The sequence below is a fragment of the Podarcis gaigeae genome, assembly GCF_964106915.1.
Source record: "Podarcis gaigeae genome assembly, chromosome: 12".
NCBI classification, from domain to species: domain Eukaryota; kingdom Metazoa; phylum Chordata; class Lepidosauria; order Squamata; family Lacertidae; genus Podarcis; species Podarcis gaigeae.
Window position 1 is genome coordinate 19,763,696 of NC_139688.1, and position 22,748 is coordinate 19,786,443.

A 22,748-nucleotide genomic window follows, 5' to 3' on the forward strand; every position below is an offset into this window, starting at 1 on the left:
AAGAGAGTTAGAGAGGGAAGAGGAAGTCTGTTTAAATTGCTGCATTACTCTTTGTTAGATTATGTGCCATTTTAGGTTACTGCCCTGAAATTGCTTCTTCCAAATCATCCCTTCAACTAAGTTGCTTAAACAGGGTGGTTTATTAAGGCCCTGTAAGCTTATTCCACTAGATATGTTTATATACAAGGAGTGTGCAACTTAGTCACCAGTTAAGGGCTGTATCTGAAATTTATATTAGCTAAAGGACTGCACCATGCATGTTTAAAGGGCATTGAATGAATGTAATTGTACATATTGTACACAAATGAATGTAATTGGTGGGACGCAGGTGGCGCTGTGGGTTAAAGCCTCAGCGCCTAGGACTTGCCGATCGAAAGGTCGACGGTTCGAATCCCTGCGGCGGGGTGCGCTCCCGCTGCTCGGTCCCAGCGCCTGCCAACCTAGCAGTTCGAAAGCACCTCCGGGTGCAAGTAGATAAATAGGGACCGCTTACCAGCGGGAAGGTAAACGGCGTTTCTGTGTGCGGCTCTGGCTCGCCAGAGCAGCGATGTCACGCTGGCCACGTGACCCGGAAGTTTCTCCGGACAGCGCTGGCCCCTGGCCTCTTGAGTGAGATGGGCGCACAACCCCAGAGTCTGTCAAGACTGGCCCGTACGGGCAGGGGTACCTTTACCTTTACCTTTAATTGTACATAAGTAAATGGCAGGTGCCTCCTACAGCTGCACAGGAGAAACTGCACTACTTGCTGCTACTTAAGATACCTTCAAATATGAAAAGCTGCCAGGCCTTGATGTAAACGTAGCAATTGCAAAAGTTGGTTGACTGGCTTCCTTGCTTCCAGTTTTTCATTTTTTAACTATCAGGCTAAGTTTTCTATGTAGCTATTTCCCTTCCTGTAAGATTGCTTCCTTTAAAATTAAACTTGTGTACATGAAGACTTGAATAGTCCATAGTGGGTGGGATATATAAGGGCCTCATGTGTTTCCATCCTTGGTTCTGCATGGCTCCATCCCTGGCATGCCTTGACACAGTGCTTTGGGTTTAGATTCCCTTCGGCATGCATTATGAATACCTTTTGCTGAATATTCAGGTAGCTGGTTGGAAATCCTTCATATCTAGATGCGAGTGGGGCCATTGCACTCCAGAGCCCTTATTCAGTAGAATAATTTCAGGACTAAAAGCTGGGGCATGCTGCAATGCCCCAGGCCCCTAGGCAAACATCTGTTGACTATTTCAGAGGAAAGAGGTGACACATGGCGGGAAGTGTAGCCTTTCTCTTTGCAGGTTTGTATATGTGAAAGCAGCTAAGAGTGGATTGCATGGGCTTCACCTGCCTTTGTTTCAGTACAATACATTTACAGTGTATGGATTTCCTTCTGCTTTCTTTTTTAATAGTTTAATGCTTCACCACAGCAGCAAAGGGAGATTATTAAAAGCAGGAGTCTGGACAGGAGGCTACAGGAACCAATAGTTTTAACAAAATGGAGGCACAGCTCAATTGTGTTGGACACTAATGACAAGGTAGGAATGTCCTAAAGAACATACTGCAGTCTGATCTGTTGTCATGTATTATTTATTATGTATATTTTCTGTTTTACTGTGCACTAAAAAAGAAAAGAAAAACACTGGTGCAAAATGGTTAGAGGTTGATCCCTGTAAGTTACATACAGTGCAATCCTATAAGTTGTCTGCTCAGAAGTTGCACTGATTACTCCCAGATAAGTGGGTGTAGGGCTGCAGTCTTAGCCTGACTAATTGTGTTTTCAGCAAAATAATTATTGTACTGTTATGTTTGCTTTCTTACATTAATGTAGACTGTTTACTTTGTGTTAGATTCAGAAAAACCATTTATTTCAAATGTGCTCTTATTAAAGCAAACTTTGCTATGACAGGCTGTACTTGTTTTCTCCTAAAGACGTCAGTGGTACAGAACCTGCCTTGTACCCCTGATAATGGAGTTGCTAGCTTTTGGAATTGGGCTCCTACCTCGGCTGTCTTCCCAGCAGCAGTTTTCATGTCTTGCCCTGAGCTCAGTGGCCTGATTTTTTTGAAGTCATGCAAAGTCATAGTTAAGCAGGAGCTGGGAAGAGGCTCAAGGGAGCCCCAGGTTCATGTGGTTTTCCCTTCTCTCTGCTCCTCCTGTGTGACCAGGAACAGTAGTTCATCATTGTTTATTTTCAGTTTCCCCAAAGCTTGTCTCATTGTATGCCTCCCTGGCTTATGATTTAATAATCAAGTCTGGACAGCTTCAAAACAAAGCCAATTTCAGACCATGAGTTATGAAATCGGCTTGTTAAATTAACCTGAGTTTCTTATACACCATGATACTTGGTTTGCATGCAGTGGCAAGCCAATATTCAATGAAAATAAAAGTAAACACAGTCTACCTTCTGGCCATATGGAAGGATTGGGGAGGGGCAAGGTTTCCTAAGGCTAATTCCAGCTTGTGCATGATGCACTAAACCATTGTTTGGTGTACATTGCCACCAACTACAACATTTTTATTTGGTTAGACGTCATTTATATGCTGCTTTTGTATCTTAAAAAACACACCTCAAGGCACAGTGTATGTAAGATCAAGATTACAAACAATAAAAAAGACATTTCAGACAAAGCAATGGGAGCAAGGACGACCAGACAGTAAAGCAACAGGCACCAATGCAAAGCAGCAGATTTCGCCTGTCCCTCTGGTTCTGCAGTTATATGAAAAAGTATTTTTTGGAACTGTCTTCTGAAACTGAAGTAGTGAAGAGGCCAGATATGTTTCTCTAGGGAGAGGGTTGCATAATGTGGAACCCACAAATGAGAGACAATTGTGTTAAAGCAGTGGTGGCCAAACTTGGCCCTCTTGCTGTTTTTGGACTGGGAATTAGCTGGAGGGCCATGCTTGGCCACCACCGTGTTACAGTTTCCCACAGTACCACTACTGCATGTGTGTGAGAGAGTGTAAGTGGTGCAAAGTCTCCAAAGATGGCCATTGGGCAGAATCATATGGGAACAGGAGGTCCTTGATATATCCTAGCAAAAGACAATAAGGTCATCAAAGCTCGGGGCAGGGGGATGGGACGGGACGGGACGACCGCAAGAGTCTTTTGGGTTGTGGCCCCCCGTTTGTGCTCTCTCCAGTGAGGCCTGCTTGGCACTGGCATAAACAACTCTTCTTCTTCTTCCAGGCATTTGTCTGTTCTGTTGGATGTTTAAATTGGTTTGCTTTGTTGTAGTTATGGTATGTGTCTCTATTGTGGGGGGTTTGGGCAGTGGTACTGCTTTTAGAATTGTATTGGAAAAATGCATTTTTGCTGCTATCCCTATACTGTATGTTTTTATACTATAAGTTTCCTCAAGACAATTTTTAGTAGAAGGAATCTAAGAAACAGAATATGTAAAGATGAATCTGGCCAAAGATGGCAAGGGGTTTAAGTAAAAATAAAAAAAAAAATAAAAAAAGGAACTGGCAACCAAATGTTGCAGCCTGGAGATCACATGTTCACAGCCATGCCCTCCTCTGATCTGGTTTTCCATTCCACCCCTGACCCCAAGTCAAGTTAGCATCTGTGGTTAATGGGGTCCTTCTCTCAGGGTTTTCTCACCGGGCTTCTTGTACATTTCTGCCCTGTCTTCTCTATTTGTGTATGGTCTGTGCCATTTTGGCTACATAAGCGTTGGTGCTTATGTCTTAATAACAGAAATACAGGGAATTGCTTTTTAATGCCCAAGTTTACAAATATTTTCAGTACCAAATAAACTGAACAAGAGTTTTGGAAGGAGATAGGTATGAATTTCAGGAACCTTTAACCTGTCCTCAAGCGTAAAGAGAATTTCTCTTAGTAACATTGTTGCCAACAACACAGGAAAAGAAACTCCACTACAAAGCAATTCTTTCTGTATCAGCTATCCCTGCAGGAATTGTATTCTGCTTTTTAACAAAGAATGATCATTGGCCTGCCTTCAGGAAACATGTCCCCAATTTCTTTCTAACCTCCTTAATATTTCAAGTTAGCAGATTTTGGGGGATATGTGTGTGGAATGCATAATTTATGCATAATTCAAAAGCTTGACACTCTCTAAGGATGCAAATCAGTTCTGATTAGATGACATTGGAATATACATTATTTTATTATGTTCAAGATAACAGACTCTATGAAGCAATAATGATATATTAAAATAGTTCTTGTATTTTTACAGTTGCCAACTAATTCTTCTGATCCTCTCTTGCCTAATCCTGCATATTTGTTCCCAACACACCATGAGCAAGTTAGTATCTGACATATGATTTATCTATAGATAGTATTGGTAGATAATTAAATTTGTGCAAGGAATAAACTGTACTAGAAAAATTAATGAAAGGAATGACTGTTTTAATCTGAACATAACTCATTGTCATTCCAGTATCTCAGTATCAGACACATTTTCTGTTATGTCCAAATTCTGTAAAGCTTAAGCAGATTCTACTTTATTTCTGTGTTATAAATATTTCAATACATCTTTATTCCTTAGGATTCTCCGGTTGCTTCGAAGACCACTTTTCCTGAGAATGAGTATTCTCCTTCCTCACCAAAGCATCAAGCCACAGTCAGTATAAATATTGTCATACACAGATTGTTGAGCTCACTAGTCTGAGGCAAATCCATGGTTGTTAATGTATGCCGAACATTGTTACACTTCACATAGTGGATCATTCTGTGTCAGGAAAGAGATTGAAGCCACTTCTTGTGTTGGGCCTTCTCAATGTAATCATCTTCAGCGGCTTCTAGAGCAGTATTTAGAAGATGCATATCTTCTGTTGACTTGTAAGATATATAGGATTTAGTCATGTCCCCAGCATGGTTCAACCAGGCAGCTTCATAAGAACACTGTGTGCAAATAGATCAGCAGAAAATGGAGGTAGTTGTGTTATCCAGTCCTTCTTAAAGGAGGCATTTTGTCCTTTTTAAAAGCAGCCTTGTTGGCCCCTCATAACATTCATAAACGCAATACCTCTTTTCCATCTTGCAGTCAATGGTGCTCTCCTTTCTATCCTGTGACCCAGTTAGATAACATCAGTCACTAGCAGTTCCTCACACCTTGATAGGGAAGTCTGCCTGATACTTTTGAGATCTGTGTTACAAAGGAAGAGTGTATAGTTTGAGTTCTTACAGCCGAGTCTTACAAAATGCCCTTGTACACTATTACTTTAGATCAGGCCAGGGAACCTGTGACCCATCAATCCCAGCCAGCATGGCCAGTAGTCAGGCGTGATCATCAGTATTTACTTGAGATGGATAAAACAGACTCAGTAAAGAATCTCAATGAATTTCTTGTTTTAAAAACTCGCTCAGCATCTAAATCACATAGCATCTGATAAATAATAACAATTCGTTAAGGTGCGGATAATACCAGGTGTAGACAACTGCATTGCATTTCCGATGGATTTGGCAGTCTGTTTTGTCAAGCAAACACAATTTTTAGGCGCAAGCTGTTTACCATGAATAAACTGTGAAAATAGAAATGCTTCTGATATTGAGAATATATAAGTTTTGTTTTTAGGCTACAAATAATGAATAGATGTAAGCAGGTAGGTTACATCAGTTTTAAAAAATGTTGTGGCATAGGTACGTTAGTTAAAAATCTGGTTTAGCACATTTAGGCTGCAATCCTATACCCCCTTATCTGGGAGCGAGCCCCATTAAATTTAGTCATCTTACCTCTGAGTAGACACATATAGGATTGTGCTGTTAATGTTAAGTTCAAGGAACCACGTCTCTGCAGTTCAGGTGTCAGCTATTTAGCTCTTCTTGAAAGTAGTTGTGGAAGGAAAGAGATTATTTTCTAATTTAAAGGAATAATGAGCTGCTTTTAAAACTGATTTTCCGTTTGTTCTCTTCCCCAGGACCAAGAGAAGTATGGATTATTAAATGTGACAAAGATTACAGAAAATGGGAAAAAAGTTAGGCAAGTATCTCCAGCACACTTCTAAGTTTTGACATTTAGGTATTTTAAATTTGGTCAGGCAAACATTCAATCATCAAAGCAATGTAAGGTTGCAAGTGGGTTACTTGTCAGCATATTTATATGCAAAGAAACCCTGTTTCAGTGAAACTTAAAGAAACTGATCAGCATTTTAAAGCCTGCAGCCACACTCACCACAAGGAACATGTTTAGGAAAGCAATTTTAAGTTTCTTGGATTTTCTGGGGAAGTTTTCTGGAAGTGAGATAAATACAACATTTTTGCAGTATTATTGGTTGAAGCCAATCTGTAGTGGCTCTCTTTGCAACTGTTAGGGTTCTAAACAGAGCATTTTAATGTAAGAGAATAAATAGAATAAGCCTGACTACATATTGCACATACAACGCACAAACGTGATATAGTGTGTGCTGTAAGTTTGAGCTACTGTGACTCAGGCCCATGCTAGGGGTGGGGACAGCTGGGCACACTGGCCCCAGGCTTTGGAGGGCTCAGCTGGCCAGGGGCCCCTGCCAGGAGCCAGCTGCTTTTTTGTTTGAATTTATAGCTTTATTCCCACCCCAGGCCTCAGACAAGCTCTGTACAGACAAGCCTGATGTGACTAGTTAGTCTGAAAATAAAGGGTTGCTTTTATGTAGCATTCCTGTTTCGGTGATTTCAGTAGGCCAAATTGGCCTTTTGTCAATAACAGCTATACCAGTAGACACAGTGATACAAAGGGTCATTTGTCAAGCACCACTGGGTGGTCTCAGTTATTTGATCAATCTCCTTGACTGTGTACAATTGCCTACCTCTCCTACAGAAAAAACTGGATGTCATCATGGGCTGTATTGCAAGGTCCCTCGTTATTGTTTACCAAGACTCAAGGAGGTGGGACTAGCTGGGTAAGTACTGGAAAGTTACTGTATTTTCAGACTCTTCCCCCACATCTCTACTGTTAATGCAACCATGTGGAGATACCGTGCATCAATGCAGTACAAGTGATTGCAGGGTGGGGGTTAAAACGAGCAGCTCCACCTAGTGGAGAAGCTTTGTTCTATATGAAGTGGCCCACAGCCATGGCACAAAGAAGTGACTCTCTTAAACTGATGGAATTCAAAATGGGGATTTGTAAGCACTCCCAAGCCATCTGAAATGCCCATATTTCCCAAGGTTGGTTAAGACAAAACAAAAGTAGACCCCTTGTCCAGGCCACTAAACGTCAATAGCCAACAGGGCCATGGTGGAGACAAGTGTTGCGGTGGGAATTTAGTCAAAACAAAAAAAAAAATCCTTCCAGTAGCACCTTAAAGACCAACTAAGTTAGTTCTTGGTATGAGCTTTCGTGTGCATGCACACTTCTTCAGATACCAACTGAAGGTGGGAATTTAGGAATATAATACAGGCAACTCCCAGTTCATGCAGGGGTTACATTCTAAGGCATCATGTGTTCATGTGAAATTGTGTGTTTTTGAAACACCATTGAAAAAGCCTGCAAACTGCTGCTCCACTCCCTTTTGTGACTTTTTGGGTAACTTCTGAGTTCAGCGTGATGCACGTGTGCCCAGTTGCACACATATTGGACACGCTGAAAACAGTCATTGCATGAATGGGCAGGTTGTGCAATGTCTGGGGCAGGGAAGCCCTCTAAAAACAAATTGGCAATGTTTGTTTTTCCCTCCAGAAGTTTGGGGTCAACCAATCCAAGCCAGAGTTCACAGTGGATCTCAGGGGTGCATTTGTCGACTGGGCGTCTAAGGAGAAATCGAGCAAGAAGAATGTGATTGAGGTGACTGTTTTTGCCTAACTTTATTTTGGGTACTTAACATGACCATAGAAAAAAATGGGTAATGAGTTAAGCATTTTACAAAAAAATATTTATGACAAACCTTTAGAAGTCTTATAACTTATAAATGTGAATATTTAAGTGGCATATAAATGTCTTAAACTGTCGGGTTTTCTTAGAATAGATAGGGTATAATATAGTAATTGACCTAGCAATCGGGTATTTTGGAGCAACACATAAAATACGTACTTCCATTCTAATGCCCAAATTTCTTTTATTTTAAAGCTGAAAACACGGCAAGGAACTGAATTATTAATCCAGTCGGATAATGACATTTCAGTAAATGAATGGTTTAAAGTTCTTAATTTTGCTATCAGTAACCAGGTATGTACTTAGATTATAAACTTTTTATCTGCAAACCATCATAAGTTATTGCTCTCCCCACCACCATTCAATTTCTACCTCTTGCTTGACTGTTTGATGAATACTTCACCCTGAAACAACTAACTAAACCACAATATAGGACCAAAGAAGCACTTGCTCTGGAATTTTGAGACACATCAGTGGATGAGGATTGTTTCTAGAATGTTTTTAATGATTTGTTTCCCGCCCTGGGCTCCTTTGGGATGAAGGGTGGGAAAACTGAATAAGATGATGATAATAAAAATAAGCTAGTGAGATCATTATCTTTATTATGGCCAATAGAGGAAAAATCATCACCTCAAATAACCACAGAATATATTTTTCGAAAACTAAAAAGATATTGTTGTAGTTCTAATTGAGGGTTGTGCCCAACTAATGCTTAATGTACCTAAATTAGCCAATAATTTCAGTGGGTCTACAGTAAAGTTTAGTTGACTGCAAACCACTATAAGAATATATTGATAAAAGTATGTTCAAATGTTGAGATTCAAAAAGGAACATTATCTAGTTCATGGTTTATGTGGAATATGAACTAGACATAGTTCTAGCTTATGTCCTGAAGTATATACTGTGTGAGCTGAATTGCAGCCAGGTCTTCAAGACTTGTTTGGACCATTTCTTTGGCCCTTGATACAGTCCATTATTATTTTGGGATTGAGAAGTTCTGCAATTTCCGAAGGAATCCCTGCAGTAGTGTTTAGCATGTGGCGTTGATAAACTTGTGGCATTGCACTTAATGATCTTGTCACTTTCACTGCTGCATATACAGATTGATTCTTGAAATACTCAAATGTCTACCAGTTCTGTCCCAAGTGGACAAATATGTCTTGTACAGATTTATTGGTGTTTCAGTTTTGCTTGGTCTGTTAAAGATTTGATTTAGCTACTGAAGAAAAGGACCTTCTTAAGCAGGAACCTGTTTTTGCACTTTCTGTAGGCTCTGAACTGCTATTGAGTGATGCATATATCTGTGGTTCCTTTTGTACCTTTGCTCTGAATTCCTCCTGAATTTTCAGGGTTAAAGATGATTTTTCCTCTGATTTACAAAGAGGAAATAGGTTAGGGTAGAACTGATTTATAGCTTTCTAACTAGAAAATTAGTTTCTATTTTCTTAGGCTTTTACATAGTAAATCTGTGGGGGCTCAGAGCAGTGAATGTGGACAGTTAACTATTTTGTTGATTGACTTACTTGAGAAGGAAAAGTGCTGGCTTTTGCAATCCTAGAAGGAATTTTGGACTGGAGAATCATGGTGTTTCAGTGTTAAGGTCACACAATTAAGTTACTTACTAATAAAATAACTGGCAGTTTGCTTGAAATGCTGCCCCAAACATCCTGCTCCAGGTACGTAGCTTTACTGGGACACTGCCAGTAGCTTTCCCAGTTTGCACAAGATTTGCCTGGCACTAACTGAATGATTCCATCAGCGTCAGACATTTAGCCGAGAGTGTCAGTAGAGCTTTGTTAGGTTGACTTAACTGTATAGTTCTGATCTTTTGCTTGCGAAGACTTTTGCCAACAGGTGTTTCCAGAGTATGAAACCACCAAGACCAATTTTCGGTACATATTACACCGGTGTTGCATCTTTGTCATACTTTGTACAAACAAGAGTGATTAATTTGCTCGCAGCAGTGCAAATTCTGCTTGCAAAAGTGATATACAGATGCCATGTGGATAGGGAGTCCATTGGAAATCTATGTTCCATTGTAAAATGAAAATGGCTTCAAAATCATTTTATCAGTTTCATTAAATCTTGTGTTAGTAATTTTGAAATCATCCTAATAAAGAAGAGCTGTTAAACGTGGTAGCAACAAAGACATTCAATCCTTTTCTTATTCTCAATAGACAGTAGAGTCTGATGAGCCATTCGATGATGAGGTGCCAGATTCTCCTGGGGTGGAAAAACAGGACAAAGAAAAGGACCATAAAGACTCCAAAAAACTTCGTTGTAAGTTTAAATTCAGAGTAAATGCCTATGCTTCAATGCCACCACTGGCCACTTCTGCCTGCTGTTTGGTCAGGGGCATCACCAGCACAGACCAACAGGGCTGGGCAGAAGGATTTCTCTGTCTCAACTACACCAACTCCGTGGGAGATTGGATTGCATTATAAATCAGTCACCTGAGTTGGCTTTGGGGCAGAGCACAGCTCTGAGTTGAGCAAGTGAAAAGAAGAAACCGTCTCCCCTCTCTGCCATAAATATTTGGAACTTGCCTAGTGGCTACTCTTGTAGTTGATATTCAGATTTGATATTATATTACAATTTCTTCTTCTGAGGATTTCACCTTCAGCACAGACTATATTTTATAAATTAGGACAAAATAGCTTAAAACACACCAGTTTTTTTATATGCAGCTTGCTTGTTTTTCGTTTGCAGCAATAAAATTATCTGGCAGCATTGATGCTTCAGAACAGAAAAAGACCAAAACGAAACTGAAGAAATTTTTAACCCGCAGACCCACATTGCAAGCAGTCCGTGAAAAAGGCTATATCAAGGGTAAGCTTTTTGTTTTCAATATTTGTAATAACCCTTGGCTAGCAGAGTATTAACACCAATTCCTTACGTCTGAGTAGGATAGCTATTTCCTCAGGAAATAGCAGCGAGCTTGGTTGCTTGCAGCATTAATTTTTTAAATCCTAGATAGCTGCACATTAAAGATCTGTGTTGGTACTAAATTCAAAAGAATTTTTCAAGATAAAAATAGTCTTTCCAGTGAAGATTCTTTGTAATCTCTCTGTCCACAAGAAAGAAAACATTAAGCATGAAGTTCAGCACAGGCGTGCTTTCCATTTTTTAGAGGAGTCCTCAACTTTAAAATATTTGGTGTTATATGGTTCTGGTTTCTGCTTCCACAGCTGTTTTTGCTGTTCTTCTTTCTGTATGTCTGAACAAAAAGAGACTACTTGCAGCATGGGATTGTGATTGGGCCTTCCTGTCCAAACTTACCTGGCGTGGCTTTCACTTATACATTCCTATGCGGAGGGAGAATATCTTCTCCCATTAGCTCCCACAAGGACTTTCTTTGTCCACTGTAGTCCTGGTAAAGAGGGAATAAAATAACAGACACCCAAGACAACCACAACACATCCTGTGACACAACACATTTGTTAGTCTTTGTTTTTACTGCAACAAAATAACATGGCTTCTCTTCTGGAACTCTTCCAGGAAAACAGAGATACAGCCAAAGCCTTACAGCCCTAAGAGGAAATAGCCAGCTTCTCAGTATTTCTTAGCTCTCCCCACCCCAAGGATATCTTATGTCCCTAGGAAATACAGCCTTTGAAGTGTCCACTAAAGGCCAAAAACAGTATTATTCTGAGGATTACACTTAACATATTTGTGTCCTTGCATCTGTAAGGCTCATTGGGTTGAGAGAAAATACTTTTCTCAAGATAACCCAGAATGTTGCACAGACAGTCCCTTTCTGTATCCATATATGGATCTGTATACAGATGTTTTCAGTAAGAAATGTAACACACTATCCATCAGATCACACTTTTTCCTTTGCAGGGATGCAGTGTCAGGCTAGACTTGTCACTGAGCAGAGGAGATTTGTCACTTAGCCAAAAATCTGTTTGTCTTCCAGGTTGTGTGCTCTCACCCTGCCACTGGTGGTGGTGAGCACTGCTAGAAAGTTGGGCAAGTTTTCTGGTTCCACCGATTCTAAGGCCTCTTTCATTTCTCCCAATTCGGGTCAAACTCGTTCACTCAGGAGCAACTTCTGAACTGCATGCCATTCTCAGAGGATATAGGGTTTTTTGAAACTGCTTTTCTCTGGAAATATTACAAATCAGACCTATAATTAGTGTAAAGTTCAGAAGACATCAGGGTCTGACTTAGGTCATTCTGTCATCTGTTGCCAAAAAGGAGCACATCTTTAATGAAAGAGGATTTTGCCCAATCTTATTGTGAAACTGTTCCACACAAAATTCCCTACAAAAAAACCAAGTCCTTTCAAAAACCTGGAATGAAGGAAGGGGGAGTCTTTCCACACGGAAGGGAGGTTATGTTCTTGAGTATGGGTCTTAAGTGCTGTACCTCATTTTGTCTCTTTTTGCATGCCAACATTTCCGCTCACAAGCAGAAGGGAAAAGGTAGCCGATTTCTCATTCCATTCTGTATGATGCTGCAGTGGAGTTTCAGGGATGTCATCTAGCTTCCAGCAAAAGGGAGAGATCAGCTTCCTATAAAAATAAGCTAGCTGCGCATTCTGGCTATATGCCTTCCGAGGCCCAGAGCATCACATTACAGTCTTTCACTAATTTAAGATGTGAAATTGAGGGAAGATGTACAGCAGTGCTGACAATCTTTTGTTGCTGGCTTCTTTGCATTTCCTTCTTTGCATGGAAGCAGAGAGGTTAAGTAGAGGAAACAGCACCTGGAGAGAAGGGGCCATCTCTCTCTCCCCCCCCCCCCGCCCCCCAGGCTTTAGGGCCAGGGAACAAATAAGTACAACCCCAAGTCCCTTCCTGAAAGGACGGCCCTTTTCTGCAAAATGAAATAACCTGCTGGAGTACAGTACAAAAGGTGTCACAATGGGCCATGTCAATATCTTGCTGCCTGCTAGCAAGACAAGGCTGGTTGGGAATCCCCTCCAGCTGGTATCATTTTTGTTGGAAGCCCTGTTTACTCTGAGAAGTTCAGCTCAATCACTTGTAAACTGCTTTCTTTCCCTGTCTTTTAGATCAAGTGTTTGGCTGCAATCTAAACAGCTTGTGTCAAAGAGAGAACAGCACTGTGCCAAAATTTGTGAAACTGTGTATTGAATATGTTGAAGAACACGGTAGGTGAAAGATACCTCACTTTTTAATATTAATGTTTTTTATAGTAACTGGTTAGAGGCTTAGTAAAAATTTTACATAGAAGGACATGTTATTACTATAGTCACATATCTGGGCATAATGTACACACTCTGTGAACCATAAAAATAGTTTCTCAGCCCTTTTCCTCCTTAACTACTGGAAATGACTTGCTTAGAAACTTTAGAATCTTTCCATTTTTAACTATTCCTATACAACTGTGTTTTAATGCTTTATAGTGCAATCATGGCCTATTCAGAAATATGTCCCCCTGAGTTTAATGCGATTTACTTCCAGGTAAGCATGTTGGACTGCAGCCTGATTGTGTTCCTTCTGCTATTCCAAAAGGAGAGGCACAGTCTACAGCTTCAAAAAAGAAATGCAAGAGAATGTTGTAATAACAAGTTTGTTCAAATACCTTGTTGACCTCCAGAATAGCTCACTTTGCCACATAGATTTAATTTTAACAAGTAGACAGAACTTTTCAAAGCATTAGCAGAAGCAAACTTCTCAGTCTATTTGAGTGCCTGTTGCTGCAGCAATGGAGAGGTTGGGGATGACAGACAGTGTACTCCACTCTTGATAGTTGCCTGCTACCACCATCTGTCCAGTTAAGCCTTGAAATGCCGGGCAAAATTACCAACTTCAAGAGACTCTAGGAAAAGCAACAACCCCAACACTAAAAGGACAATTGGAAGCCCATTGTGATAGAATATAAGGAGGAGTTTGTCAGCAAATGCTGATTATATTATATAATTCTTCTTGTTTATGAAAATTGTATCACCTTTTTGAAGGAGTGCAATCATTTCATTTTTTTTTTGGTGCATTTTATTAAAATAAATGTTGTTCATTCTAAAACATATGAATTTACACCTATAAATGCAACCCGCGGCGTTCGTAACCACTTACTGAACAAAACTTTAAAATTTGTTCTAGGATTGGATGTTGACGGGCTGTATAGAGTTAGTGGCAATCTTGCAGTAATACAGAAGTTGAGATTTGCTGTTAATCATGGTAAGTTGCTATACGTAACAACTAGTAGTTTGCAGTGTTAACACTAAATTTATTTAGTTCTTAGCATCTGTAAAGTACCAATACATCAACTAACAAATTATATTTTGTTTATGAAATACTGTATTTTTCGCTCTATAAGACGCACCTAGTTTTTGGAGGAGGAAAACAAGAAAAAAAATGTTCTGAATCCCAGAAACCAGAACAGCAAGAGGGATCTGGCTTCTGGGATAGCCACCGAAGCCTCTCCCGGGAAGCGGGATGAAGGCTCCCCCGACTGGAAGAGGCTGCGCGTGGCTAAGCTGCCCTCTGTCCCCTCCCGCAAAAGCCAGCCAAGAGCTGCACGTTCTTTAAAGGGAGCGCGGCTCTTGCAGGTTTTTCTACAAGGTAGAACTGCGCAGCACTCCCTCTAGCTGTTCTAGCTTCGTGCGAAGCCTCCGCAGGGCATGAGGAGCCTTCATGGGCTATCCCAGAAGCTGCCCAGCGCTCCCTCATACTGTTCTGGCTTCTGGGATAGCCCTCGAAGCCTCCGCAGGGCTGCGCAGTGCTCCCTCTCCCTGTTCTGGCTTTGCCGCGCAGCCTCCATTCGCTCCATAAGACGCACACAGATTTCCTCTTACTTTTTAGGAGGGAAAAGGTGTGTTTTATAGAGCGAAAAATATGGTAGGTTTTTAATCTTTAACGTGTGTGTGTGTGTGTGTGTGTGTGTGCATATACAGTCATACCTCAGGTTGCAAATGTGATCCGTGTGGGAGGCACCTTCACAACCCACAGCGTCTGCGCATGCATGTGATGCAATTTGGTGCTTCTGCACGAGCGCTGAAACCCGGAAGTACCCAGAAACAACCCATTCCAGTACTTCTGGGTTCGGCGCAGTGCGCAACCCGCAGCGTTCGTAACCCGAGGTATGACTGTGTGTGTGTACACACGCGCACACACCCACCCCTTCATACCTTGTTTGAACGTTGTATAAGAACTGTGATGGCTCATGTAGCTAAACACTCTAATACTGTATCTGTTTCAGATGAAAAACTGGATTTGAACGACAGTAAATGGGAAGATATCCATGTGATTACAGGAGCTCTGAAAATGTTTTTTAGAGAACTGCCAGAACCACTATTCACTTACACTCATTTCAATGACTTTGTTAATGCAATCAGTAAGTATATGCTAAAGAAGCCTTCCACCCTGAGACAGTTGTATAGCAACTTCAGAACTACGGCCATGTCAGGCAGTTATACAAAAATAAGATACTGAGTTGCAAAATCAGAAAGCCCCCCCCCCCCCCATTCAAATTTCACCTTGGTCATGACCTCACTAGGATTGTGGCTTAAACAAATCACAGTCTGTTGGCCTCAGAACTTCATACTCATCTGCAGCGTTAGGATAATACTGATCTACTTTGCAGGCTATTGTTAGAATTGCAACACAATTATGTATGGGAAGTGCTCTGAATATTCCTTAAAGTTGGACTGCACACCTGTGGCTCTCCAGATGTTGGAATCCAGCTCTCATCAGTCTTAGCCAGCATAGGTAATGGTTGAGGAGGTGCTGTTCAGCCAGACCTGGAGGGCTGAAGGTCAGCCATTCCTGCTGAAAGGAAACAACAGAAAGCACTTAAGTGGGTAGGTGCAGAGAAATGATGAAAATCAAATTCATTTTCAAAGTGAGGCAAATGGTCAAGCAGTGCATTATATTATGCAGAGCACATATCCAAGCAAAATGAATATGAAATTCATACTGTGTGGATATGGCCCCCTCTTTTTAAAATTCCTTTTGTTTATCTGAAGCATCATTGAATATGATTTTCAATATGATTTTCAATATAGCGAACAATTACACATGAACATGCACACACATTTAATTAAGCTATTTCACACATGTGGGTGAATCACTTAATTATTTTCTTAGCTTTTGTAAACAGGGAGAAGTGTAAATATACACCTAAGAGGGACAGTTACTTTTTGTAGTGAACTGCCCATTCCCAGGTTTCATTTAAGCCGAGTTCCACAGCATTAAGATGCTGTAGAAGTCTCAGGAGTCAATTCTGCAAGAGGCAAATACATTTTCTCTAGTTTTGTTGTTGTAGAATGGCTATGTTCACTATGGCCACTAGGTGGTAATATGCATTAGCTAACGTCCTTGCAATCAAACCATAAACAGTGAAAAGCAGTATGCTTAAAAGTTCCCTCTCCCCATCTCCCTCTCCAGAACAAGAGCCTAGACACCGTGTTCATGCTGTAAAAGAGCTGATTAAGCAGTTGCCAAAGCCAAATCAAGATACCATGCAGGTGCTCTTCAAACATCTCAAGAGGTAAGTAGTGCATGGAAGAAAAATGTGGCTCGGTCTGTTTTTCACATCCACAAATGAAGAAACATGATGAAATCAAGTTTCTATTTTGCTCTGGACGTCACCTTGCCCAGCCAGTCCCAGCCCCCTTGTGTCTGCCTTCTAGAAAAACAAGTTCAAGCATTGCTTTTTTAAACTCAGTTTTGTGTAAATTTGTGGTGGGAAAAAGGGGCCAGACCTATAAAGGGGGTTTAGCTGCCTGTGAGAGGTCTTGATATGCATTGGTGCAGATATATGTGGCTGCGTGCTTCCCCAGGGAGAAATGGAGACTGATCATGCTGCAAAGTTCCAGAAGGATACAAAAAGTATGCGCAGGCTTCATTCGTTTTATAATCTGAGAAAGCATCCTGTGAATGTGACAATTGCTTAGTTGAAGCTGTTTGCACATATCAGTGTTTCTGGATTAGGATACCTGCATACAGAATTTCATTAGGGAAGTTATTATGCTATCTGCCTTCTCGTTTGTGATATGAATTTGTATTGGAAGTTCAGTGTTTGCTCTCTCTCTCCCCTCCTCTCTCTCAGAATTGTAGAAAATGGAGAGAAGAACCGAATGACCTATCAAAGCATAGCCATAGTCTTTGGTCCAACCCTGTTGAAGCCAGAGAAAGAGACTGGCAACATAGCCGTTCACACAGTGTATCAGAACCAGATTGTAGAATTAATCCTACTGGAATTGAACTCCATCTTTGGACGCTGAATTTCTCCGGTGAAACTGGCCTTAGTAGGAGAACAACTTGGTTTCAGCAGAAACTGCACCTCTTTTGTACATTTATGCATTTGTGGACCAAGCAGCAACTTGATGTTTTTTGCACTTTTGTGGGAGAGGGAAGAGTGTGTGATTTGTTTTACCTGGGCTTTTGTGGAACTATTAAAACTTATTTACAGTTCACTTAATGTTGTGAATGTTTCAAGGTTTTAAACTGCATAACTAGTACACACTGGATTTCCACGGGGAGAGAAGCTAAGCCTCGATCTCAAACTGGATAACCTGGAATAGTGTTTTAATATTGATTTTTAATTTTAGGTTCACCACTTTGTTTTGGGGAATATAACCCCCATAAACTGACTTTGAAAACCTCCATGGGCATTTTTAGCGAATAATTACATAATATGCTTACGTGTTAAACCATAAGATCATTCCTGTATCTTGTCCACAGGGTTTCTGCATTCCTATTTGACAGGCTTAAACAAATGCTAACAGTGGCCAGTGTAAATTCCTCACGTGAGGTTTGCTTTTTTATTGTTTGAACTTTGCACATATTCTTGCTGGCTCTCTTGAATGCACACTAGTATTACTTCACACACTGAACTGGTACACGTATCCTGCAGAGGATATGCCATGGTCTGTGATGAACCAGAGCTTTCAACTAATAAAGTTCATTTTTTCAGGATATGTTTTGGGCTACACTTTACCTAAATAGTACCTAACAATCCTAACTGAAGGTTGATTTCCACACTGTACTGAATTATTGTCATGAACCTGTGGTAGTGAAATTGGATGTAAATACAGAATTAATTCTAACAGTGTTTTTTTTTTCTTTTTAAAAAATATCTATATACACTGTTGCATATAGTTTCAGAGTACCTCCTTGTCCTACATTTCTAATAATGTGTAGCTAAGTAACTGGTATTGTGATGCCTCAAATGGATGTCTGAGTTTCCACAGAGAAATGGGCTACTTGTGCACTTTTAAATGCTAATTACATCTGCATGCAAATAATTGTAATGCAAACGGTACTGGAAAAATACTGAGTGTGCTTGCTTACATGGTTAATGCACTACAAGCAGAGCCTCTGATTTATTTAATATGTACAGGAGCTACATTAGAGAAATGTATGACAAATTCTAACATCTATAAATAGCAGAAGCCTATGCTTGAATAGATGGATGTTCGGATATAATGAAAATGCTAAATTTCAGGATTCCTTTTTACATTAATAATGTAGATTGATTTGTAAAATAGGTTTCAGATTTTGTTACAGGAGATGTGGTCTGCTGAAGATTTTTTTAAAATGTATTTTTCTAGACTAACCGCTGTATCTGACATTTGCTATGTGGGATCTGAATAAAGAAAATTGTTAGCTGTTTTGGAATTTGATGCTCCAGGTTTGGATGGTATTAGATTGCAGTGAAACTGTGTGTACAAGCTAGCATATCACCTGTTCGTTGGTAGCAATTGAATCAGGTACTGATTGTATTAAAATCTCTAAACAGCCTTTTGAAGTAAAAAGTACTCAAAAGTGACATGCAAGCAAGAGTGAAACACATAAAACCACTAATTGACTTAATCTGAAAACTACTGCTGGTGTTTGATCCCTGTGAACACAGAGGGCCTGAAAGATTCTTTAATTCTTACATCCTGCTGTGAGCCAGAAAACCTACTTGGGGTAGGCATTCCAAAAGTGTGGCACCACTGCAGAAAAGACCCTGCTTAATACATTATGATCACAGAAGTTGAAGGAGTGAATAAATTTCTTAAAACATGCTGGGAGAAATCCCCTCAAGGCATTATAGGGAAGTACCAGCATTATACGTTCAGCTCTGAGTTAGCATGTGTAATATACACCACTCACCTTTTTGCCTTAAAACTGATCACAATATTCTCCCCCAGCTGCAGCTTATTCTTCAGGGAAGTCCCTTGTCAAGCGAATGCAGCAACTTATCTACAAGGTAACCAGATATGCATTACAGTAAATAATTATTGTCCTTCAGAAGGAATGTAGTTGCATCTGATGAAAGACATTTCTTGCAAATCACTTGGGCGCTCAGGTGCAAGAGGGAAGTCAATGAAAATTCCTTTACGCAGTATCCTTTATGTACCCCCATCCATAAATCAGCTGCCAGCTATCACTACCTGGATCTTTAGAATATACGCAAACTAGTATCATCACAATTAAGATTGCCCTGTTACACACAAGTGAAATGGTGTGAAGCAGTGGTTAAAGTTCTACACCAGGACTAGAGTGATAGAAGTTCAGAATCCTACTCGGTTTCGAAGGTCAGTGGATAGTTACAGAATAGACAATACCTCTTAGCCTAGCCCACCTTACAGGGTTGTTGTCAAGACAAAATGGGGGAGGAGAACCAAGGTCTGCCGACTGCACTGGCTCCCAGTTAATTTCTGGGCCCAACTCATAGTGGTTTACAAAGCCTTAAACGGCTCAATAGCACTGCAATACCACAAGGACCACCTCTTCCCATATGAACTGACTCAGACCCTGTGAACATAATCTGAGGTCCTCCTTCACATGCCCCCTCCATGAGAGGTTTCGAGGGCAGCAACACAAGAAAGGGCCTTTTCTGAAGTGGCTTCCCACTTGCGGAATGCTGTCTCCAGAGAGGCTCAGTTGGCACCTTCGTTGCATATCTTTAGGCCCCCAATACAGACTTTGGGCATGCCTGTTTTAAACTTGTGTGTGTTTGTTTTGTTTATTATTAAGTTATGTATTTTTGCAATTTTATACTGTAAACCACTGGATGAAGGGTGGCAATAATAATATTTAATTCCCTGAAGGAAAGGAGAGAAATAAATATAGTGAACACCTACACCACCTTTCTAGGTGGTGTAGTGCAATTTGATGATTAATGGTATTGAAATTATTGCCTTATGAGGAACGGCTAAGGGAGCTGGGCATGTTTAGCCTGGAGAAGAGGAGGTTAAGGGGTGATATGATAGCCATGTTCAAATATATAAAAGGAAGTCACATAGAAGAGGGAGAAAGGTTGTTTTCTGCTGCTCCAGAGAAGCGGACACGGAGCAATGGATCCAAACTACAAGAAAGAAGATTCCACCTAAACATTAGGAAGAACTTCCTGACAGTAAGAGCTGTTTGACAGTGGAATTTGCTGCCAAGGAGTGTGGTGGAGTCTCCTTCTTTGGAGGTCTTTAAGCAGAGGCTTGACAACCATATGTCAGGAGTGCTCTGATGGTGTTTCCTGCTTGGCAGGGGGTTGGATTCAATGGCCCTTGTGATCTCTTCCAACTCTATGATTCTATGAAAGCTGGCATTGGATATTTCAAAGAAAAAAGAGTGGTATTCTACCTGTCCTTAAGCAAACATCACGGAACAGCCCTACTGAAGCAATTTGTCTCAGGTTTCAAGCCAGGTGTTGGTTCAGTATTTATTAGTAGACTTGGATCTATTCAGCCATTGCACATGTGAAAGGGCATTACAAGTTCAAAGTGATTTCAGGCCCATGGCTTCAGCCCTGATCTTCTCCAGTATGTTCAGGTCAAACACCTGCAACAGAGAAGCGACTTATGCTTGGGTCAGCTTTCTGCAGAGTCCACACCAGAATCCCTGCAGGCATTTGTCCTGATCCCATGGGAAGCGGGAAAGGGTTGTGTGACAGCAGGGTCTGAAGGTGTGGTCCCACAGGTCCCGCGTGTTGCCTCTTCCTGTGAGTAATGGCTGAGCAGAGCCGTTCAAGAAATTTAGCAGCTGAACGTCTCCTGCTTGAAACCAGTCTTCTGTCAAGTGCTCAGTCACCTTGCCAAAAATAGTAAGTTACGGAATGGCTAGAAAAATTCCAAAGTAACTTGGATCAAATTGATAGCTGCTTAATTAGAAACCAAACTTCAGTTTCCTTCAGAATTTCTCCTGTAAAGGAGCAACTGATAATCTCTTGACCAATGGTGTCAGTCTCTGTACTGATCTGATGTGCTAGGTAAAGGTCACATGCTAGCTAAACATCTCCAAGCATCTTGTCAGTTCTGGGATACCAATAATTGGCTCTGACTTGAGCAATTAGCATAAGCAGAGGCTGTAAGAGATTGCTAATGACTCTCTTTTCCTGCCTAATACGCAACTGAGGAAGAACCAAAGAGGAATGATAGATCAGAAGCTTTCTTTGTGTTAGTGCCAGGTTCAATCACTGGGATTCCCAATTCATAGAATTGCAAAGTTAGAGGGAACCACAAGAGTCATCTAGTCCAACCCCCCTGCAGTGCAGGAATCATTTGCCCAACATGGGTCTTGAACTCACCACCCTGCGATTAAGAGTCACATGCTCTACGAACGGAGCTATGCTCTCAGCAGAGCTGAAAAGACTCATTCTGGACTCTTTGGAGCCAATGCCAGTCACTATAAATTGGCATTAGACCAGATGGGGCAGTGCACTGACTTAGTCGCACATGACATGTCCCACAACTTCCATGACAACAGTTTCCTGAATCTAAATGCTTAAAAAAAATGTGTGTTGCAAACTGGTATATATCATGGCAGGAATTGTTTTCATTGGCATTGACAGGCCTTTACCTTTTCTCAAAGGCTTTGTAAATTTTCATTTTCTTTTTTTAAAAAAAATGAGCAGAAAAGTTTATGATTTATTGCAGGGAGAAAACTTGCAAGTCCCACACTGAACTTAAAGCACATTGGCACAAATGAGCAGTTTAAAATAACCGGAGTCAGGCATAATGTTTGCAATTAGCATATCAAAGCTGTCAGCTCTATCACATCGGGATCTATTGTCCTGAAGTGTGGCTGTGCTACACTGAGTTTTGCTAACTCAGGCATCGCTTTGTTGGAAATAGCTGCAGTGCTTTCCTTGGGGTGCTGGAAGGGAGGCCACCAATTAGTGACATTCAGAATTCCTTGCGTTTTGCAAATTATGTAACTTTGTTTAGTCACCATAGATTGTGATGGCGGGTTGGGAACAAGACTGAATTTGATGCTATTTTGACTCGGGGAAGAAATATATGTTTAATCCCTCACATTTGCTTTAAGCAATACAATCTCTTAAGATCTTTTATGTCACACTAACTCTTTACATGTTCCTTCATTTCACACCCTGGTAGGAGTACCAAAGACCTTTATAGACATTCATTTTACGCCCTTGCCTGTATTGTGCCTCTGCAGATTCCTGACTCCCTAACAGTCGTTCATAAGGAGGGAAGCTGCATGGTCAAGAGTTGCGTTCAGTTTCCTAAAGCTAACTTCTTGGTTCTTATGCTTAAGCTTGAGTACAGATAGTAAGTCATTTTTCTGTGACTACCCAGCTTTATGCCAAGGCAGAAAAGAGCAGCAATCTGTTGGAATCGCTAATTTATACGCCATAAACTTTGGCTAGGACAAGTTGGACGCAGTGCTCTGAAGAGGGCAGTTGCTGAATGTCTAATGAGGCATTCCAAAGCCACGCAAGAGAAAAAGAGACGCTCCCAGGAATCTTAATGAGCTCCCACAATTGCAACACTGTGTGGATGGAGCAGCTGCAGAGGCCGTTTTCTGCCGGATCAAGGCCTTACAAAACACCCTGTCCCAATAAGAATGGATTAAGTGACTATTTTCTACATTGCAATTTTGCTTAAAGGAAGCATTTGTAAAGCATTCCATTAGAAGGGGGTGGTGGTCTCTGTCTGAGCTCCCCTTTACCCCTCCAGAGAATAAGCTAGAATTCTGCATTTTGATTGATTTTATTGATCAAAGAAAGTTGATTTTTAAAAAACCAACAAC

General features: G+C 40.8%; 2 protein-coding genes and 1 long non-coding RNA gene across 12 annotated transcripts in view; 2 read left to right on the forward strand and 1 right to left on the reverse strand.

Moving 5' to 3' along the window:
* Positions 1-18,389, forward strand: part of ARHGAP12 (Rho GTPase activating protein 12) — a 66,425-nt gene extending 48,036 nt beyond the window's left edge. For 2 of the 10 annotated variants that reach the window (XM_083704778.1, XM_083704781.1), the window contains 14 exons: positions 1,396-1,521; positions 4,186-4,254; positions 4,498-4,572; positions 5,870-5,931; positions 6,748-6,829; positions 7,612-7,713; positions 7,996-8,094; positions 9,978-10,080; positions 10,510-10,629; positions 12,818-12,916; positions 13,869-13,946; positions 14,968-15,102; positions 16,155-16,257; positions 16,819-18,389. In XM_083704778.1, the coding sequence (XP_083560904.1) occupies positions 1,396-1,521; positions 4,186-4,254; positions 4,498-4,572; positions 5,870-5,931; positions 6,748-6,829; positions 7,612-7,713; positions 7,996-8,094; positions 9,978-10,080; positions 10,510-10,629; positions 12,818-12,916; positions 13,869-13,946; positions 14,968-15,102; positions 16,155-16,257; positions 16,819-16,993 (1,428 nt within the window). In that variant the 3' untranslated portion in view covers positions 16,994-18,389. Of the gene's footprint in view, positions 1-1,395; positions 1,522-4,185; positions 4,255-4,497; positions 4,573-5,869; positions 5,932-6,747; positions 6,830-7,608; positions 7,714-7,995; positions 8,095-9,977; positions 10,081-10,509; positions 10,630-12,817; positions 12,917-13,868; positions 13,947-14,967; positions 15,103-16,154; positions 16,258-16,818 lie in introns of all 10 variants that reach the window. The other 8 variants (XM_083704776.1, XM_083704780.1, XM_083704784.1 and 5 more) reach the window with 4 other exon arrangements.
* Positions 1-22,748, forward strand: part of LOC310827983 (integrin beta-1-like) — a 437,041-nt gene that overhangs the window by 399,250 nt on the left and 15,043 nt on the right. The gene's annotated exons all lie outside the window — the stretch shown is intronic.
* The window catches only part of LOC310828127, a 49,505-nt gene continuing 41,875 nt past the window's right edge, over positions 15,119-22,748 (reverse strand). The window contains exons 3-4 of the long non-coding RNA XR_014556701.1: positions 18,870-18,959; positions 15,119-15,536 (exon numbers count right to left, since the gene is read on the reverse strand). This is a non-coding gene — a long non-coding RNA (uncharacterized lncRNA). The remainder of the gene's footprint in view (positions 15,537-18,869; positions 18,960-22,748) is intronic.